We start from the raw sequence: 19,453 nt of genomic DNA, 5'->3' as shown, positions 1-19,453 counted from the left end.
TCCTGGAAAAGGCTTTACCAGCACTGCTGAATAGCTTGTAATTTGTTGCTACAGTTATATAATAAAAAAGAACACTGTTTTCTGATAAACAACTTCTTAACTTAAGCATTTGAAACATACAGCCTAATAAGGCAATTGGGCCCTAATCTTGCTTCGCCCCGCTGCCGCCATTGTACCAAGTTGCACCACTGCTCGGGTTTCTAATCATCAGAACGACTAAAGCTTTGGCAGATTTGCCATTGAGTCCTGAGGTTTCCTATATAACAAAATTAGGTCATTTTTATTTATGTGAAAATGATTGATTGATTGATTGATTGGTTGATTGATCGATTCGTCTGTTGATTGCTGTGCTTCCTGACGGCGTGCAGGAGGTGCAGAGCTGCATGGAGTCCCTGTGGCAGGCGCTGTCGGGGGCCAAACCATCAACCGGCAGCAGCCCTGCCACCGTGGTGCACAGTGCTGCTCTCCTGGCCTGGGGTCTGCTGCTCACCGTGGCGCCCCTGGACAGGCTGCTGGCACAGGCCAAGAGGTAGGGACAGCAACAGAAAACCTGCATCGCTCCCTAGCGCTAACTTTAGCCTTATGCAGCAAAAGCCCGCTTTTACATTTCTTAGGCGACCACAGGGAATAAAAATGCATGATCCTGGAAAGGTTAACATGCTGCAACAGTTTTTTGGGGCAAATACACAAACGGGACTGATGTTTCGGAGAGCAGTACAGTCGAACCTGGCTATATCGAACTCTCAAAAAAACGCCTATCAGTTCGATATAGAGCATAATTTGATATAAGCCTGCTAAATAATTGGATGTCATAAAAGCACCTACCATTTATAAAATCACTTTATTGATGGAATTGGCCTAGTTTCGCGTGAAATAGTCCTGCATTTTCTTCTGCTTGGGCAATTTCGCTGCCTGTGGCGCACGCACTTCTCCACATTGTCTAAGGAGTCGGAGCAGCTGAGGCCGCAACCTTCCGCATTCGCGCAAGAGCACCGGACTAGTGCGAGCACACCAATCACTTCGGAGGACGTGGGCAAAGCACCATCGTTGCTTTCCTCATTGTGCCCAATTTCACTTGTGCTCAATGCGATGTCGGCAATGTACTCTTCGTTTCGGGCTCTCCCATGGTCGCGACACCATCATTTGCACTCACGAACTCATCCACTGTTGCTTCCGTTGCAGCAGCTTCCGGAAATTCTGACAGCTCGCTCCAAACTTCGGCAACACCGGCAACGGCTTCGTTGCATTCATTAGTCATCACCAAGCACGCGGAAGCCGGCACGGCTGAAGCAAATTTGGATGAACCACTCGTACACGGCCGTGCATACGAGTCAGGCGCCGGGTCGCGAGTTTGGCCGCTTTAGCCCTAATCTCCCCTTATTCTTCAAGATCGTGCTGAGAGTGCTCCTCGGAACCTTGCACGCTGCGGGGACATCCGACTTGTCACCGCGTTCGACCTGATTTATGATTTCAAGCTTCACGACGAAAGGCAGTTCTGCCGCTTCATCACGGCAACAGTGCGGGCGAAGGCCCACAAGACGCACACACAGTGAACCAGAAAAGCAGCGAGACTACTCGCACTTTCGCCATCTTGCACAACGAGGGCACAAGAGCCTTGACTGTCTGAGCAAGCGCTGCGGGTGGGCCAGGATCATTTTTTGCAAGGGGGTGTCGACGGCTCGCATAACGCAGTGCAGTCACGGTAGGGAGAGCGGTTGTATGGAGCTGCGCCGCAGGGTTTCCCCGCCACCACGAGGGAAAGCCAACTTCTGGGGGCATTTTTCCGCAGCTTGACGTTCAATATATCGGGAGTCACTGCTATTTTTGTTCGATATAAGTGGAATTTTTGCTATATATACTCATTGTAACTATACCTTGTCCAGAAATTGTTCGATATATAAAATAATTTGTTGTAAACGGGTTTGACTGTAGTTGGGAAAATGTGACAAATGGGACCATATCAACAAGGTTTTACTCTGTCATTCCTGTCATAGAGGAAGCAGTAAACTGACAAGAGGCGTAATATAAGCCTTTCATTGTCATATCCGGTCCTGTGGAATATGATAACCAGGGGTGGTATTCTCATTCACTGCCAGCGGTGTTGCGGAATGGGCACCCCCATTCCAATTCCATTCTGGAGAACTAGAACTTGCCACAGTCCCATTCTTTTCAATTCCTCGGAATGAAAGAACTTAGCCCATTCCCACTCCAGGAATGGCCGGACAGCTCAATTCCATTCCTGTAATTCCTCAGCATAGGAGAGGCATCTTGCTAGTTTTATCGAGTTGCCTATGAATGCACCATAAAGCTGATGTCATCAGATCCGTTAAGAACTGCAAAATATATGCAAGACATGTCACCAAGGTCTAGGGATAGTAGCTTGGTAACTTATCTAGTGCAGTACAACCACCCCACTACACTAGACGATTGATAATTTGGACTCCACTGGGAACGTAAATAAGTCTGAGGGTTCTAAAAACTAAAAAAATGAGATAAAACAATTGCCTTCTACCTATGTGTTGTGCTTCACAAACATGAGCTGCTCGAAAGAGGTGCTTAGCCAGTTTGGCTTCACTCTTATTGTCTGGGATGCCATAGAAAACATGCGTTCCACATCAGCTGACATTGCATTCGCAGTGAAAACTACCCTTGTGAGGTGGGAAAGCAAGGGAAAGCGGCTAGCGTTCGCTTTCCAGTTGGTGAGGGGCTTAACCATCTCTGCGCAAGTTCCCTCTATAAGGTAAAGATAAATTTCCCATGCAATGGATCCAGGCATATTGTCTTAGTGTGCATTTTCATTTTGCCCGATGTTTTTAAACATCAGTCTGCTTGGCCCTGCTTCAGAGTCTGCATTTGCAACGGTGCTGGCGTGCTGTCCTGCCCTAACAAAAGAGGGGGCCTCCCCAGCACAGCAGAACGCACCTGCTCGGCTATTGTAGCTGAACACCAAGAATACTTAAAGTGTGGGTCTAGGAGGGCACCCATAAAAAAAAAAAGAACAGTCAGTCCACGTGCTTGCGAGCCACATCTCCAGGCTATGCTGTAGGCCTTTAGCTGCCTCTTTGCAAAGAAGCTTGCCTTTGCTTAAGATTTCCGCAAGGGAACTTCGATATTTTGCAACGCGGGAAGCAAAAGCCCGGCTGTCTTGTGCCTTTTCTGCAGCAACTCCGTGGCTTCCTCTGCAGGGGAGTGAAGCTCAGTTATGTCTGTCTCTAGCCTCAGTTCATATTTAGACAGTTCAGCCTTCTTGCAAGCATGCAGAGTTTCTGTCAGGTCTGGATGACTCGAAAAAGTGGTAATGAGCTTTCTCATCATTTGCATCTGCGAGTTGCACCTCATCGCATTGCGAGATTCCAAATGTACACTGGCCACATACAACACTTCTTCCGTGTCGGCAGTGCTCTTGCATGTAGATGCAACTATGACGCTACATTTTTGCATCTGGGTGCTAAAATAAAGCGAGGACGACAATTAGTGAATATTGCCACTGCAAGTACAGGTAGCGTAAATGGCAAACATGCAATGCAATAGAGTTTCAGAAGGAGAATGATGACACATGTAATTTTACAGTATTGCACTCAACGAGACACTGACACTCTGCAAGACTGCATTAGACAAAATAAAGTAGGGACAGACACAGCTGTTTTCTCGAGCCCTACGATAAATTGAGTGCCCATTAAAGCATAGGCTGCACCTTGTTCTTCAGGAAGAAATGTTGTGCATCTGGTGCCATGGCTAGGGCACTACGGCTGGTATTCCCTTAATTAAATGGGCTTCGTAATTCGAATAAACATACTAGCAGCAGACTGCAACCTCTTTGACTGCTCTTGTGTGCCAGGCAACCGTGTTTACGGGCAGTGATTTGTACTAGAAGTGACGTACGCAGGATTTCATTTTCCTGGGCGGGGGATGCCACCAAAAAATAGTGAGGGAGATCGTGAAAGGAGAAAAATAGCAAGGCAAAAATAGCTTGAACAAGGAACCAACCAAATCCAAATCTTTTAAAATGTAACTTTGGGACATCGTGGGCATTCTTTACATGATGTGCCAGTTTTGTTTTCGTTTGTCTTTAGAGGTATTTCAGAACGGTCAATCTCACTCGATGATTGTGGACACTGTCGAAACGCTGGTGTGATAAAAAGCGGCAGCAGCAGCGAGTGAATTCCCCCTCTTGCTGCCTCTCGTTTCAGCGCAAAGCATGCAAGAACACGGCACATGCGAAGCTAACTATCTGGGGTTGGCTAGCCTATGAACCCATTGCAGATTGACCCATTGCAGATTGTGCGGCCGTGCTCAGTCGCCGCAGCTGGACTAGAAAAGGCGATGCATTCTAACCTGTCGCTTCCCCCCACCTCATAGCGCCCGCACATCTCTCCACGCCTCCCCCCCCCCCCCCCTTATGTGTGCGAGAAGATGGCACGCATCCTCCCCGCCTTGCGAACGTTAAAAGATGCCGCTGCATCAAGCCACCATCCCTCACGGCTCGCCCTTAGAAGCTTTCCCTCACGCCTTCACAGCGTACAATGCGAGGCCGCGACGTTGTCGCACTTAGACTTCATATGGGACATCACGGCGGCAGCAGCGGAAATTCGCCTGGAGTGTCCATATAGTGGAACTCCGATTACGTGATGTTGAGGGGACCACACAAAGCCGTCGTATAATTGAAAAACTAAGAATACAGGCAGTGACGCTCACTCCTGCCCCAAAAACGGGTACACATAGCCTGAATAAGCCCACAGCACAACCTCTGCGCTGCTCCAAGCAAGGTAGTTTAAATTATTTTAAAAAAATCGCAACCAAACATTTAATTGAACAAGGGGTGAGCGAATCTTTATTCTCACCTTTAAAAGAAATATCGGCGATCTTTTTCTGGACGCTTGCCCAGCCACGGCTCATCGGGTTCCTCTCAAGAGCTGCAAGATCTGGCAGCAAATCGCCGACTATTTGCCATTGAATTGCTAAATGTTGTCGACGCTGCGCAACATGTCCGCGTAAGTTGGAACGAACGGACAATTCGGAAACAAGTTCTCTTCACTTGTCGTTGTCCGAAGTGGAGACAGTTTTCCTTGGGTGGTATTCTTGGGCAATCCCTTTCGGAGATAGTTAAACCTCGATATAACAAAGTATTTAACTTTCCATTACCTCTTGTCCAGCCTGTATTTAGAACCTCAATATAACATGTGTTTGTATGCAATTTCAGTATTACAAAATTTCGCTTCCCGCCGCAAAGGAATTCCGAGACAATAAATGGAAACTTTTGTTGACACAGATGGCCAAATGATTGAATTACAAGTGGCTGCTTGCAAACAGCATTTCTCAAATCGCGCAGCAGAGCGTCCACTGAGGTGGTGCCGCATCATGTTGCGTATTGACCCCTTTTTGTAGAGCAGTTTGTGCTAGAGAAATGAGATGGCGCCTTTGGCAGCACGCCGCATGTAGCCTCAGAGACAGTGCACGAATACGAAACCACTACCGCTTCCACCTTGCTTCTGATCAGCTGTCGGAAATGCAACGGAGTTTTCGCTAACGCACTGTGCTCCAATCATGCTGGATTGAATCATGTGGATGCAGTAGTTGGCTGCAAAAATAGTGACTGGCATATTAAGGAATAGAATTAATCTCTGTGGCCGAGTTCGCGAACCGCTGCTGCAACTGTCTGCGTGTTCGGCACTGCAAGATATGTGGCTTTCCTCGAGGATGCCGAAATTTGCTCATCCGCCAGCGTTGTATCCCTTACCTTGAGAAGAAGTACTTCAGCCCCGGAATGTCGGCAAGAGTGAGTACCACTCATTAAACAATGACAAAGGGAGTAGCGCCATTTCCTGTCATAGTAAGTTTTGCGCACAGTATCAACACACCTCCACCCCAACTGGCACAGAGGATTGCGCCCACTCTATCACCAATTTGTCAATGAGTGAATGGGCAAAAACTTGAACATACGTGCTCCATATGCGCACAATAAATGACAAACTACACCGATAGCGCACGAATGACTGAAGCTGAATGTTTTGTGATGGTCCACAAGAGTTAAGCGAGTTACTAACGATAATACATATTTGCTACAAGGTATTAAAATGTACAAAACAGCTACGTTTCAAGGCTTGCGCACAGCAAGAACAAATCTGTCGGAACCGAGCACACCCGTGAGTGATTAGGCAGAGATGGTCAGATAGTGACACCGAGGTAGTCAGAAATGTGACAAGCCGCTGCTTCAAAATGTTTGCCAAATAAAGAACTAAAAGAAAAACACACTAATCCTGATTCAATTCATTAGCAGAAAGTTTGGATAACTTGGAATACGTATTTGGCCTTGCTTTTAGGACAACCACAATATACGCTGCACGCACCATTTGGACGTAGCTTAATCAGCTTCCAAAGTGCTTTTGCATGTTCTCTGAAGCTGTGGTCAAAGCTTTGTTTCGCCATACAGCCACCGTTTACAACATCTCCCAAAACAGAGGTTTGCTAAGCCGCACCGGCATCATACAAACCCATTGTAAACATGAAGGCAACTGAGACAGTCGAGGCAAGCAATGGATGAGTCACCGCATGATCAAACATGGCAGCACCCATGGGATCTCCGCGAAAAGAGTCAATAAAGTCGAAGTGCGATAAGATACGATCGCGCCCCGCGCACTGTCTGCTTTTGGTGTGAGTGAAAGTGTGTGAGGGGGAGACAAGAAAGATGGTGGCTCTATGAATGCCGCCTTCCTGCACAAGCAAAGGGAAAGAAGGGGAGGGGAGTAAGTTGGCGCACGTCTCGGCCGTTGCTGTGCATGGCTGTAAGCGCAACTGAGCGCATACGCAGCTGTGCATCCTGCTTTAAAGGTAATCTGCTGCGTGTGCAATGAGTAGGCATGCTGAGACGGCGTGGCACCATGTAAGCTGCCTTACCACACGTTTAGTATTGGAGATTGCCTAATCTTGAACTTCAGTGACCCGTTGGAGCAAGAGGCAGGCAAAGCCTTCACTCCCCGCTGCCGGCGGGGATAGCGTCGTCCCAATGCGGGCAACGCTATCAGCCGCGGGGACGGAGAGCACGCGAAAGTGTGGCTGGCTTCGCGTAATTTGTACCACCTATGTGAAGATTTCGTCGACATGGCATGAAATCGTATCATTCGTCGCCGACCCCCAAATTTATCAAGATGAATCGTTTTCTCGTTCAAACTTGCTTTTTTTAGATTGGCCGATAATTCACAAAATGCTGTGGCCCCTTTCTCTGTAAGAAAAAAATCGATCGGCGACTGTGCTTATTTGCATAAAAAGTTGAGTTTTAATAGGACGAAGTTTCGGTATAACAATGCAAATTGCCGATTTTACCAACTTCGTTATATCGAGGTTTAACTGTAGTTTCACTTTTGCGAAATTGCACCTGACTTGGCACTTAAAGCGTCCCTGGAAAGTGTTTTCGGCGCTGTGCCAAGCTCGTTATCAGTGCCAAGAGCACTGATGGCCGTATACTTCGAGGGGTTCGGTACTAGGACGTGCGAAGTCTCACGAAAGCGAAACTTTCTCTGTAAGTGAAGGCACGAGATCACGTCACCTTCGAGCTTGTTTGAGTTTGAGTACTTCTTAACCCTTTGAGGGTCGATTTTTTTCGCCATATGTGACCGCCCGGGGTCGGTTTTTTTCTTTATTGCAGATTCCGATTCTTCTTATGGACTTACTTAAAAAAAAATTACCGTAAATTTTTTAGGGTGACCGTAAAGTGAGAAAAAAAATATTTTGCGTTGGTATATATGCACTCTTCATTCATGAATAACAACAATAAAAAAAGGAAATCAACTTCTGAGAATTAAAAATTTTATGCATTTTTATGCACATAGTTCAAGGCTTTCAAAATCCGCACACGAGAATATTTCGCAAGCCTCAATTGTTCCTGCTCTTAAACTAATACATACGTTCAAGCGTAATCGAACTGCGTAGATGCGCGTATTCAAGAAAACTGTTTGGTTGTGTGCCTATCAAAAAAAGCAACACATGTGACAAACTTCCGCTAATGTTCATCTTTTCGCCAACCAGCTAGGGCAATTAGTTTTTGCCAGTCTTAAAAAAAGAAAGAAAAGAAACGGAAATGCATGTACGTCGGCATCCCTCTTATTGCATCCTATTGCATCCCTCCTATTGCACGTCGGCATCCCTCCTATTGCGGCTGGGGCACCCTTGTGAGCACTAAACGAGCGAGAAACAAGCGGTCGCCCTTTGAGCAATTAGAAACGAGATAGCCATCAGTTTCGCAAGCGAAAAAAGCCGAAACCGCCCGCGAAACAAAATCCAAACGGCCGCCCGTGCCCGCGTGCGCGCACCAATTTGCGAGCGATAGTATATAGACGCGCTGGAGCAAACTAGCGCTAAACAAGCCATGCAACGAAAACCGAGAGAGGTAGGCGCACGAAAAAAATTCCCTGTATCCACACATAGTGGCAGCACATGACAGAAAAGAAGTTAGGAAACTGGCGCGCTTTTTAAACCTACAGACGGCGCCGTAAATATACGGCATCGACCATTTTCGGATTTTTTCGTGGCGCCGTATATTTACGTCATTGACCGTCAAAAAGTTAAAAAGGTTGCACAACCATTTCATTCAGGGGCGGTACGAGGGCACTACAAGGCCCATAGAGCCCTTCCGAGCGGCCTCGCACTCAAAAGAGTGCCTTCGCTGGTCCTGCCATCTACAAATTGTTGACATCGAACCACTGAGCCATGGTGGAGTTTCCCTACTTCTTGGCCATCAATATTGCTTGCCTTTTGAAGCAAGATTCATATCAAATGCGCTACATCACCTTAACTTCACGAATAAATGGAGTCAAAGCGCAGAATACCACACCGTAACCATAACGTTGATTCCAATCAAAAACAAGTTTTGACTTCGGGCGACTTGTCTATGGATTGGATCGAGACATAAAGGGACAAGTTGCCAATGTAACGCTAAAAACCGCGTAATTTAGGACATTTGTTTTAAAATTGCAAATTTTGCCGTTATTCAAATGTAACCCATTACCAGCCGGCGGCAGTGTGCTCACATGCCATCCTGCGTCGTCTCGGGCTTTTTTTTTTTTTTTTTTTTTTTTTTTTTTTTTTTTTTAATCGGATGGTAGCAGGGAAGTGTCGTACGAGGTGGGGTCAGCATAAGATTGCGTCGAATAATCGAGGTTTTCAATACATTATTTCTATGGGGGTTTTGCCAGGACCAAACCAACTCATCATAAGATGCAGGTCGTCGCATGACCGGGGGTCGTATAGTTGAGGTTGCGCTGTAGTAATTGCTATAGCTATAAAAGAATGTGTTGCCTGTCACTAGCTGTGCCAAATTTTGCCGTATGTGCACAGCATCTAATGGTTAATCATCTTTAATAAAGTCAGTATGTGTCCCTGAAAAGGTGTGGCCCCAGCGCAAGCTTTCTGATAAATACATTCTACTCCCCACCACCACCACCGCTGCCGCCGCCGCCACACACTCTCTCTCTCTCTCTCTCTGTCTCTCTCTCTCTCTCTTCCATGTCATGTAAGGGGGACTTCACAAATCTCGGAGTTCACAGGTTGGCAGGCATGGAATGCTGTCCTGTCGCCTGTAGACACCAAGGCATGGGGGTGCTGGTCATGTAAAATACTTTATGAATGTGATTGCATCACTGGAAGTGAATGACCATGAATACCGCGCCCGCAGCAACTGTAATTGTTAAGTTTATTTCATTGTCCTTGTGTGTGCAGCGGTTGCTGCCTTCACGTGTTTATTTTCCTCGCCCTCCCCTCACTCGCCAGGGAGATGCTGATTGGACTTGCATTTGAACTTTGTGCAGCAACATGGCCAGACTTCAAGAACTGTTGGAGAGCTCGGATCTGGACCTGCGCATTGCGGCTGGGGAAGTGATTGCCATCATCTATGAAGTAGCCAGAGACTATGATGATGTACGCTTCTCCCTCGCCTATAGCACTGCATTTATTATTATTTTTTTTTCATCTGGAACATTCTTACATGTGTTGCCTCTGTCAGATGGTGCAATTCTGCCTCTTTGGGTTGATTGTTTGAGCAAACGGATTTTACTTGCATAAAAGATAATTATGCTGAATCAGCTTAAGAAGGTTAAAAGCGGAAACCAGAGAAACCAACATTGTGATAGGTGAACGTGTGTGTTAGATGGAGACGCAGCAGGGAATGGTAATGTGTAGATCTAGAAGTTGAACGCCTAGGTATACTTAGACATGCGTGATTTGATGCCTTTCCTTCTTTTGTTGCATTCATAGCTGATGCAAATTTTTTCTTTGCCCTTCTGCTTAGTGGAACATTTCAAGGCTGTGTGCTTTGCATTCTATCTCATCATTGTGTTCTAAGCATGACTGCAGGGTTGCAGTTTGCTCGTGCTGATATGCTTTATTTCATCAAAGCCTGTTTCTCTTGCGCATTCTGTACGTTTAGTAACATGTCTGATAGGAATCCTTGTAGATTTAGTAAGGGTTGTTGACCTGTTCGTTTATTTTCCAAGATATTTTTGGGTGGGCTATGGCAGAATGTTTGTGTGCACATATGCTCCCAAGATGGCTCTATTTTCCCTTTTCTTAGAGATGTTGCTGTTTTTTGTCTTGCTAGAATTTTGAGGAACCATCGGACGCCCTCTGCAACCAGCTCCGGCAGCTTGCCACCGACAGCCAGAAGTTCAGAGCGAAGAAAGAGCGCCGTCAACAACGCTCCACTTTCCGCGACGTCTATCGGGCTGTCCATGTGAGTGATCCGTGCTGTGTCTCAGATGGCTGCACACTTCATTTTCAAAACTATGTGAGCAATAATAATTTTGGCCAGCACATAAGGTCCCAAGACATCTTGCAGCTTCTTTTTAAGAAGTGTTGTCGGGATCCTACTAGCTACATGATGAAAATTGTACACCCTATATTTAGGGTGCGGTGTATAAAGTAAAGTTGATGACAGTTACTGTAGTGTGACAAAATTACACCCTAAAAGGTGTGCAGCTTTAATATAGAGGTGTAGATACATCATGCAAAATCCCTGCAGCCTTCAAAGGCCCTTCACCAGGTCTGGCCATTTTGAGCTGACAAGCGCAGAGCATACAATGCGCAACAATGCTCATGTCTGCAAAGTAATACATCGCTACGCGCCACAGGAACATCTGAAATTTCAAACCCAACACCGTTTTCCCTTCTCCTCGCGGCTGCCGTGCTCCAAGCCAGATTGCTAGTGTAGCTACGTACACATGTTTGTGACATCTCTCGTGGTGACACGTGACTTCGAGAATTATTCTAGGCAACATCTGTTATTTGTGTGATATGTTACTTGAATAGACGAATTAAAGCTTAGAAAAATAATACAACACACAAACCGAATGTCTGCACGTTTTTGTTTTACTTTGCACCGCAGCAAGATGGGTGTACTTCCGTTTCGTCTGCTTGTTCCCACGTCGTGCAGTCGCGCACGCAGACCCCGAAAATTTCATTTTCTACCATGTTCCAGCGCTGGATCATGCTCTGTGATCCGCTTGTCTGCCTCAGTATTCGTGTAGCACTGAATTGTATCGCCAATCAGGTGTCCTCGTGCACAGCGTGCAAAATCGTGCGCTGCACGAAACGAGACAATCGCAACAGCTCGTGCATGACGCCGTCAGTGAAAGTGCGCCTTGCCGCATGAAAGCAAGGAGAAAAGGAAAAGGAAGGCGGCGCCCGTGACGTATGCGTCGCGCATTCCTTGAGCTCCGGTATAGGAGAACGCAGGGAAGGAACTTAACTCGGTGAGGCTAGATGGGCAAGTGGAGAGAGCGTATACGTTTGCGGTGAAGCTTGCCTCCTGACATCATGGGTTCACGACACTGAAATATTTCTATCTCGGCTATTAATGAGCTGATTCGAAAAATTTTGCAGCAGAATGCTCCCTAGCCGACACGTAACAACTTCCAGCGTATAACCAAAATTTGCTGTGGGGTCTGGTTAGGCGCCCTTTAAGTGAACCGTCAGTGCCGTCACAGTGGTGGGTGCATAGATGCCAATGTGATGACATCAGTGATCATTCTGTAAGCATACACGTGTGAGCCACTTCGGTGGGTCATGTGGGTTTTTTTTCGTCTCCTCTGCTTTCAGGAAGGGTCCTCGCCAGACATCAGTGTGAAATTCGGTCGCGAAGTCCTCGAGCTGGACACTTGGAGCCGCAAACTGCAGTACGATTCCTTCTGCCAACTGCTGGGATCGGGCATGAACCTCCATCTGGCTGTGAGCAGGGTTCTTTCTTGGCTAGATCTTTCATTTGCTCCTGCAAACTTCGATGAATTTTACGAATTTGCACTCGCTTTGCGATATTATGAGTGTTCGTCAGGTTTTGTAAACAATGAATTGTGTTCGCAAAAACTGTTTCCTTGTTAGTCTCCAAACCTTTTGTTGGAAGTCTTCATGATGATGAATGGGTTGCCAGAGGGCACTTGATTCAAGCAAGCTTATACAGTCAAGTTCTTGAAGTAGGTGAAATTGGCAATAGCAAAGTCGCTCGGAAGGTAAAAGAAATGAAAGCGTTGATTGTCAGTCTCTCTTGCTTCACGTTTGTAGCGTCTTGTGTGCTGTACTTGAAGCTTAGTGTTAATAAAGTACATATGTATCTCACAATAGGCATGGGCTCAGGGCAAGCTTAGAAATTTTCAGTGTATAATGGGAAAAGTGTCAGCCTGCCATGTCCTTATTTCAACTTTTGGCGTGTTGCATTTATGCGGTCTTATGTGAAGCACAAACTTAGTGAACTTTGTGGTTTACAGCATGGAGATCTTGCTGTTAGGTGTATAAGTATGGCGAGTTAGCCTACTTCAGGATACTGTATAATTGGAACTTGTGTATGTCACCAGTTCAAGCAAGCCTGTACAAAATGCGACAGCTGCTGAATTTCCTCTCTTCTCTCTCTCTCTCTCTGTCTAGGCCAACGAGCTCCTGAGAGACATTTTTGAATTGGGTCCTGTAATAGCAGCTGATGACCACATCATTTCAAAAGTAACAAAATTCGAGAGGGTGAGTGCTTCTTTCCTTTTTCCACATAAGGACTTTGATGAACCAAACACTGCCAAAAAGTTTTACTTAATAATCTCTTTATTAGGCGAACTTGTTCCCAGAAACACAAAACACTTAAGTCACAGCGATAGTAGTCTGTCGCCAAATCAAATCTTGCTGGTTGAGTTTGACCACTGTTTACACATGTCCCTCTGTACATTCCAGATTAATTGCTTATGCTAACTTACATTAAATGATCCCCAGTACTAGTTGTGATCAGATCGCGACTTGTGCAGTTTGATAGTCCGATTGTGCCTTCCTTCACTGTAAAATTTGCAACCACGTTAAAGAAGTTCGAGTGCTGTTGACACATCTATTGCCGAGCAACAATAGGTAACACTGGTAATCGACAAAAATGAACGCTGACACGTGGCAGTATTGTATCAAACAAAGCAAGGCCTTACTGAAGTGAAGGAATACAAATGCTGTATCATGCATGACTGGTGCTAGAAATCTCTCAAACATTCTATTGACACTGTAACAGCAGGCTGAAATGCGTAAAGAAAAATCTTGCAGGTGTAGTGGTGTCGTTTTGCTCTTATCTTGAGGAAGATGCAAAGGTGTGTGACCCACTGGTGGGTTGTGATGCACAGGAATCTGTATTTAGAAAATTGCTACTGCAGTGAATGCTTTTAAGTGTTGCTGTACATGTAGCCAACGTCCGATTTTTCAGGCTGCCTAGGTGCCGTGGAAAAGTCTGAAAAATCGGGTAGTCTGAAAAAATGAATGCAAGCTTTTTACTGCTCCGAGGGGCTCAAATCGCTACAGGCACATTTGAAGTATACCTAGTTCTGAAGGCCTGCTAGTACACTTATTAGGTATGTCGGTGCTCGTATTGTGACAGGAGGCGGCGGGTGCATGTGTGTATAATTACTATGGTGTACTGTGGTGTAGTATAGTGTACTATCCCCCAGGAATGTTCTGGAAACCTGTGAAATTACTTTTACGGCTCAAGCTTTAAAACCAACAAACACGATTCAGCGAAGATTTTCACTGAAAGTACAACTTTGTTATGTTGAAGTTTGACTTTATCTAATGCAGCGTCTGGTTATTTAGGCGAAAATTCAGTGTTGCGTACAATGCGGCCTGCCTTGTGACCCCGACGCGCTGTTTTACGCCATCCTCCATGCAGCACATGGTGAACCTGGCAAGCTGCCGTGCTCGGACGAAGACCCGCAACAGGTTGCGCGACAAGAGGGCCGACGTCTACGCCTGACAGCAGCTACGGTTTGAAGAGCAATCTTCCTGGCAGCAGTGTCACAAAATTGGTTTTGTTGTGACCCACTTCCTCCTCACTATTAGGGCGCGTTGGAAATCGGTCTCGAATGCCATCGTCGGAGAGAGAGAATGGTCCCCCTTCTCGGTGCGATCCAGCTTGCCGGTTTGTCGCAGGACTTCCACCGCATCGGCCGTTGCTCCCCCTGCCCTTTACCAGGTTCCCCTCGCCCAGTCCACCATTAGCGCTCGTGTGCTTTGTTCTTGCATTCCTGAGAAACGTGGGCTTGGCGTCGTGAGTCGAGAAAGCCAGTGTAACGCCGCCGCGCAAGCTGTTCAAAGAAAAGCTGTTGCGTGTAAGTGGGTCAAGGTCAAATACTAATTCTGGTCTAAATATCCAACTGTAACATGTCGTGTTAGCAAGTTTTTGCATGTATTTAACTATATTACAGCTGCAGACACAGTTCTTTGTTGCAATGTGTGCATTGATTCTGAGCCCCCAGATTTTACAGTTCATTTGGCTGTGAAGAAAGAACAGACTTATGCTTTTAGGGCAAATGCAAAGATTGAGACTTGTTGTTGCATGTGCCCTCATAGTTTCTAAAGTGGTAGACACATTAGGAGGTGCAGCAAGCTGGCTTTGTGGGTGGCCAGTTGATCTGTGATACTTGTTTGGAGACATGGAGTTGCAACTCGACAGAGCACTGCCACGCATACCTAGGTGCACATCAGATGTGCTTTGGTCAAAGCAGTTTGTTGACTGTACAGAAATGGGTGTAGCTTGTTGGGAAGTAGCACGCAGTCGTCTGCACGTACATGTGACCACTAAAGTTTTCGGAGTGCTGAAGTCGAGAGAAAGTTGGGATTTTCTTAGAGTTTTTGCCAGCTGAACTCTCGGAAGACATTGGGCAGAAGAGGGAGAAGACGAGCGTCGCCAAGCTATCAACTTGCTGCCATCTGGTGGCCATGTAGGAAAGTGTGCAGTGCTCTTTTCGGTTCTGGCACAGGTCTGTTGGCCGTAAGGAATTTTCATTTCCCCGCCCCCTCCCCCATCAAAGGTACGGTGCTCCGAAAAGTCTTGCAGTCACAGGTACAGTGAGAGAGAGACGTGTCCTTCTTCATTCTTTTTTTTTCCCCTCCAGTTTAGAGCATTTTTGTTTGTTGTTCAGTAACCTCCAAAAATTTTTATGTTTAGCGTTACGTGAAGACTAAGGCATTATTCTAATTGTGTTCCATGGCAGCGGCGAATAAAAAATGTGGCTGTTCATATTAAAGCACCACTGGTAGTAGTTGGTGGTGTGACATGCCTAGCAAAAGATGCCAACACATATCGCCGAGCCGGAAAGTTTAGTAAAGCAGCTTTTACGAATAAGAGGCGATAGTGTCGCTCACTTTCGCCAGGCATTGCGTGAATTGGATTTGTCGCATCGCTGTGTTCTGGCGTGTAGATAGGACTTCAGGCACCTAGCAGGCGAACATGTTCTTATGACTGCGTGTAGATATGTTTTTATTTGTTGGTATTCATCTAGTCTTGAAAGTCGTCTATTTTGAAGAAGAAAAAAAAAAAAAAAACTGCAGTTCTATGCAAGGCATTTGCATCTTTCTTACAAAAAAAAAAAAAAAAGCTATAAAGACCATTCTGGGAGCAACGAATGTACAGTCATGTAAAAAAAATTGTGTTACGAACAAAGGACAGCTCAAATATTTAGACCTGCAGGTGCATTTTATATCAAGGCACACCAGCTTAGTTTTCTAATGGATTGAATTTGGGGGCACCTATACGATACCGTGTTCCCACGAAAACTGACGTAGATAACAGTGGTAGTGTGTTTAGGCCCTATTGGTAGAGCTGTTCGTGCACGCTGCGCGCACACACACAAGCAATTATTTTTGACTATGACTGTACATGAAATTTACCTTATTAGCTGGGACGTAGCCTGGAACATGGCAGGCAGATATTTTGCAATACTTATTTGCATACGCTCGTTTTATTTGTGGGGACTTTGTGTACAGTTTTTGTTTTGAATGAGAAAGTTGTTTTTCTTTGTGTTGCTTTTATTTTTAAGATACCTTGTTGTCTACTATTGCATATGATGCTTGTTTAGAGGTTTTTAAAATGCCATTTTCTTTTTTTGTCTGCGCAGGCGGCCAATGAAATGCTCTAGCATCGCCTTGCTATGCAGATTGAATGTTGTACATGTTTGTGAAAAAACTTTTTGTCAATAATAAATGCCTGGAAGTTTCCATTGACCTGAATGTCGTGTCCATTGCTCAGGGCGACTGGTGTACAACACAGTTCACTGTATTAAAGGCAACACTAAATTAGCGTATGGGGACCAATAAGTAGGTTTCACGCTAATGGCTGTGCAATAATTTACCGCTATGTAAGTCTGCATAATGTCCCATCAAGATTTTTTTCACCTAAGAAGTTCATACGTTAATTCATGTTTAGTTGGTTTGCATCTAAATTTGACGTTCCCTTTAAAATTGGTTACGAACACCAGGTTCATGTTTATGCCTTTCAGGCACTTTGTGTACACCACAAGAGTGCATCAAAAGCACTGAAGTATTAAAATATGCTTCGTTCATCTTGACACACTTGTGAATGAACACGTGCTGCAAGTTTACACGATTTGCTTTAGTAAAACAAGTTGGAATATAGTCTGCTGGTTGTTGGCTCTTGTCAACATGTTATTCAGAGAGTTCACTTTGTTTTTCACAATATTTTACAAGTGGCATATCTTTCAACTGGCTGGATGGATACTTTCCCGGGTATGGTAGACACGAAATAATTCTCTCATTCGTGTAGAAAACTCTCTTGCCCAGAGTCCACATTATGTAAACGTGACAAAAACTTGCAAAAAATTTGTCATTTGTTCTCCAGCTGTTTTGCAATTCTGAAGATGCAACACATGGTGCAACTAAGCTTTGCAACTGACAGGTTTGGCACATCAAGGGGTTGTTATAGTGTTCCCATTGAAATGGCCATGTCACATTTTGCCACAGAGGCTAGCTATAGTACAAGTGTGTTCAAATAGGGTCAGGTGCAAAGGAACTGCAAATGGCGTTTTTCAAATAAGGCGCACGAGATGTTCAGTAGAAGAAAATGGCTGCCCACATTGTGCATGAGGCTTGGCAAGCTGAAAAAGAGCAAGGTAGGTGGCGCTGCCACCCTGGAGTTTTCAGGTACAATGAGTGGCAAAAAAACTTGGCTGGGCGTTGCGCATTTGTGGACCGGAAATAATTGCACAGAGAAGAATGAAGGGTTACTGGAATGCATAACCGCCGATATTAAGGGTTTCGGGAATGGTGCTGAAATGATCCTATTGGGTGACATGAAAGCCCACATGCAGGATTTAGAAGGCTATACCGACAACAACGGGAAGTCAATGCTAGACCTTGCGTGCAACGTAACCTCGTTATCGTGAATACAGGGCCCAAGTGTGAAGGGCAGATCACGCGGGAAGTGGGAAACCAACAATCAACCATTGAGTACTGTCTGATGACAGAAGGAATTCATAAGTTGAGAGAAATGGTCATTGATGAGGAAGGATATAGCAGTATAGGGAGTGACCATAAACGCATCATTTTGAAAATGGGATATATATAGTTGGGAGAGAGAGCAAGGAGTGCAAAATGGCCAGTCCAAATTTGAACGCTGAACAAATAACAAATATAGTCACTAGAGTTGAGGAAGAACTTCGCAAATGGCCAAATAAAGAGTGGGAATATAGTGAGCTAAGTAATAACGACAGAAATGTAGAAAAAGAACATGTTCATTGGAAAGGAAAAAAGAAACCGAAAAGCTGGTGGAACAAGGAGATACGAGAAGTGATCGCCGAACGACAGAGCATCCTGACAGCACAGGCAGGTAAAGAAGGTGCAGTTGCCGCAGGATGAAGTAACCAGTAAATGGGGAATATACCGTAAGAAAAAGTCTATGGTTCAAATACTGGTGCAAGCAAAATTAAAAGGTGAAAGTGAACATTGGTTGTCAGAAATGCACGAGAAAAAGGCCGCACCTAGAATATTTTGGAACCACATAAGTTTATTAGGCAGGAAGTCGACAACAACGTATCCTAGACAAAGACGAAAACAGACTGGAAAGAGAAGCGGCAATAAATTACATCCGAAAAATAACAGCCGAATCTCTGCAAGGCAATGACGAGGTGTTTGAAGAAAAAATGAGCATGAAAGAGACCCAGGTGGCAAAGGAGCTGACAACTTTCAACTGGAAGAAAGCCGAAGAGAAAATTCCTAAGCGCACAGCCACAGGGCTAGAGGAGGTTCCCATTAGGCTGATTAATGAACTAGAACCAAAAAGTAAGCAAGCTCTGGTGAAAGCAGTGGAAAAAAACTTTAAAAACTTTATAAGAAAGGTCTGTACAACAATTGTACCAGCTTTTTATTTTCGAAAGTGCTTGAAAAGGTCACGATGTAGGTTGTTCACTGCAGTTATACTCACTCCCGTGAAAGTACAACGATGTGCGGCTTTCACAATTAGCGAGGTGGGCTATCGACATCGCTCCCACTTCTCAAAATTGCTGGAGGAGGGAGTTAATTTTTTAGAGCTTGCCCGGATCGAAAAATTCTGCTTACAACATATCCATGCACTTTTGGAAGAAACTGCTGCAGGTGTAAACACTACTGAGGGAGGGCTTCGAGTTTCGTCATAAAAGACTAAGGCCTTAAAAATCTGTTGTCAGTCCCTTTAAAGACGGACACATGACATACACATCCCCCTCAATTCCCTTAACGACTGAATGAGAATAACTAAGCCGTCATTCCTCTTAATTTGCTTACTCATCCCCCTTAATTTGCTTAGTGTACTGCACTTAGTCATTCCTCTTAATTCTAAAGGTAGAGTTCGACTCCCACCCAAGGTCGTGGGCTCGAGTGCCTTACCCACATCTTAATTACCAGCAAAGGTGGTGGGTTAAGGGTCGTGGGTTCAAGAGTCTTCACCTTAATTACCACCAAAGGCCGTGGGTTTGGGTGCCTTAACTCTATCTTAACTGGGCCTGAATTAACTTTGCCTTCATTAACACCAGAGGCCGTGGATTCAACCCCCACCAAAGCTTGAGGGCTCGCAACCTTTTTGTACCTTTCGCGTCGACGCGTTTTCGCTGAAGGACTTTGAAGGCTGACTGACGAGACATAGGCTTTCGCCTGAATAAATTCAGTTCACAAGGCGTGCATTCAGGGT

At 45.3% G+C, this 19,453-nt stretch overlaps 1 protein-coding gene across 1 annotated transcript in view; it reads left to right on the top strand.

Moving 5' to 3' along the window:
- Positions 1 to 16,497, top strand: part of Ifrd1 (Interferon-related developmental regulator 1) — a 34,168-nt gene extending 17,671 nt beyond the window's left edge. Inside the window, exons 7-12 of the mRNA XM_050171623.2 lie at positions 369 to 529; positions 9,801 to 9,909; positions 10,589 to 10,720; positions 12,085 to 12,213; positions 12,904 to 12,993; positions 14,165 to 16,497. Of these exons, the coding sequence (XP_050027580.1) occupies positions 369 to 529; positions 9,801 to 9,909; positions 10,589 to 10,720; positions 12,085 to 12,213; positions 12,904 to 12,993; positions 14,165 to 14,248 (705 nt within the window). The 3' untranslated portion in view covers positions 14,249 to 16,497. The remainder of the gene's footprint in view (positions 1 to 368; positions 530 to 9,800; positions 9,910 to 10,588; positions 10,721 to 12,084; positions 12,214 to 12,903; positions 12,994 to 14,164) is intronic.
- Positions 16,498 to 19,453: the final 2,956 nt, after the last annotated feature.

This window comes from Dermacentor andersoni, chromosome 6, assembly GCF_023375885.2.
Source record: "Dermacentor andersoni chromosome 6, qqDerAnde1_hic_scaffold, whole genome shotgun sequence".
In the NCBI taxonomy this organism is placed as follows: Eukaryota; Metazoa; Arthropoda; class Arachnida; order Ixodida; family Ixodidae; genus Dermacentor; species Dermacentor andersoni.
This window is presented reverse-complemented; position numbering and strand designations above follow the sequence as displayed.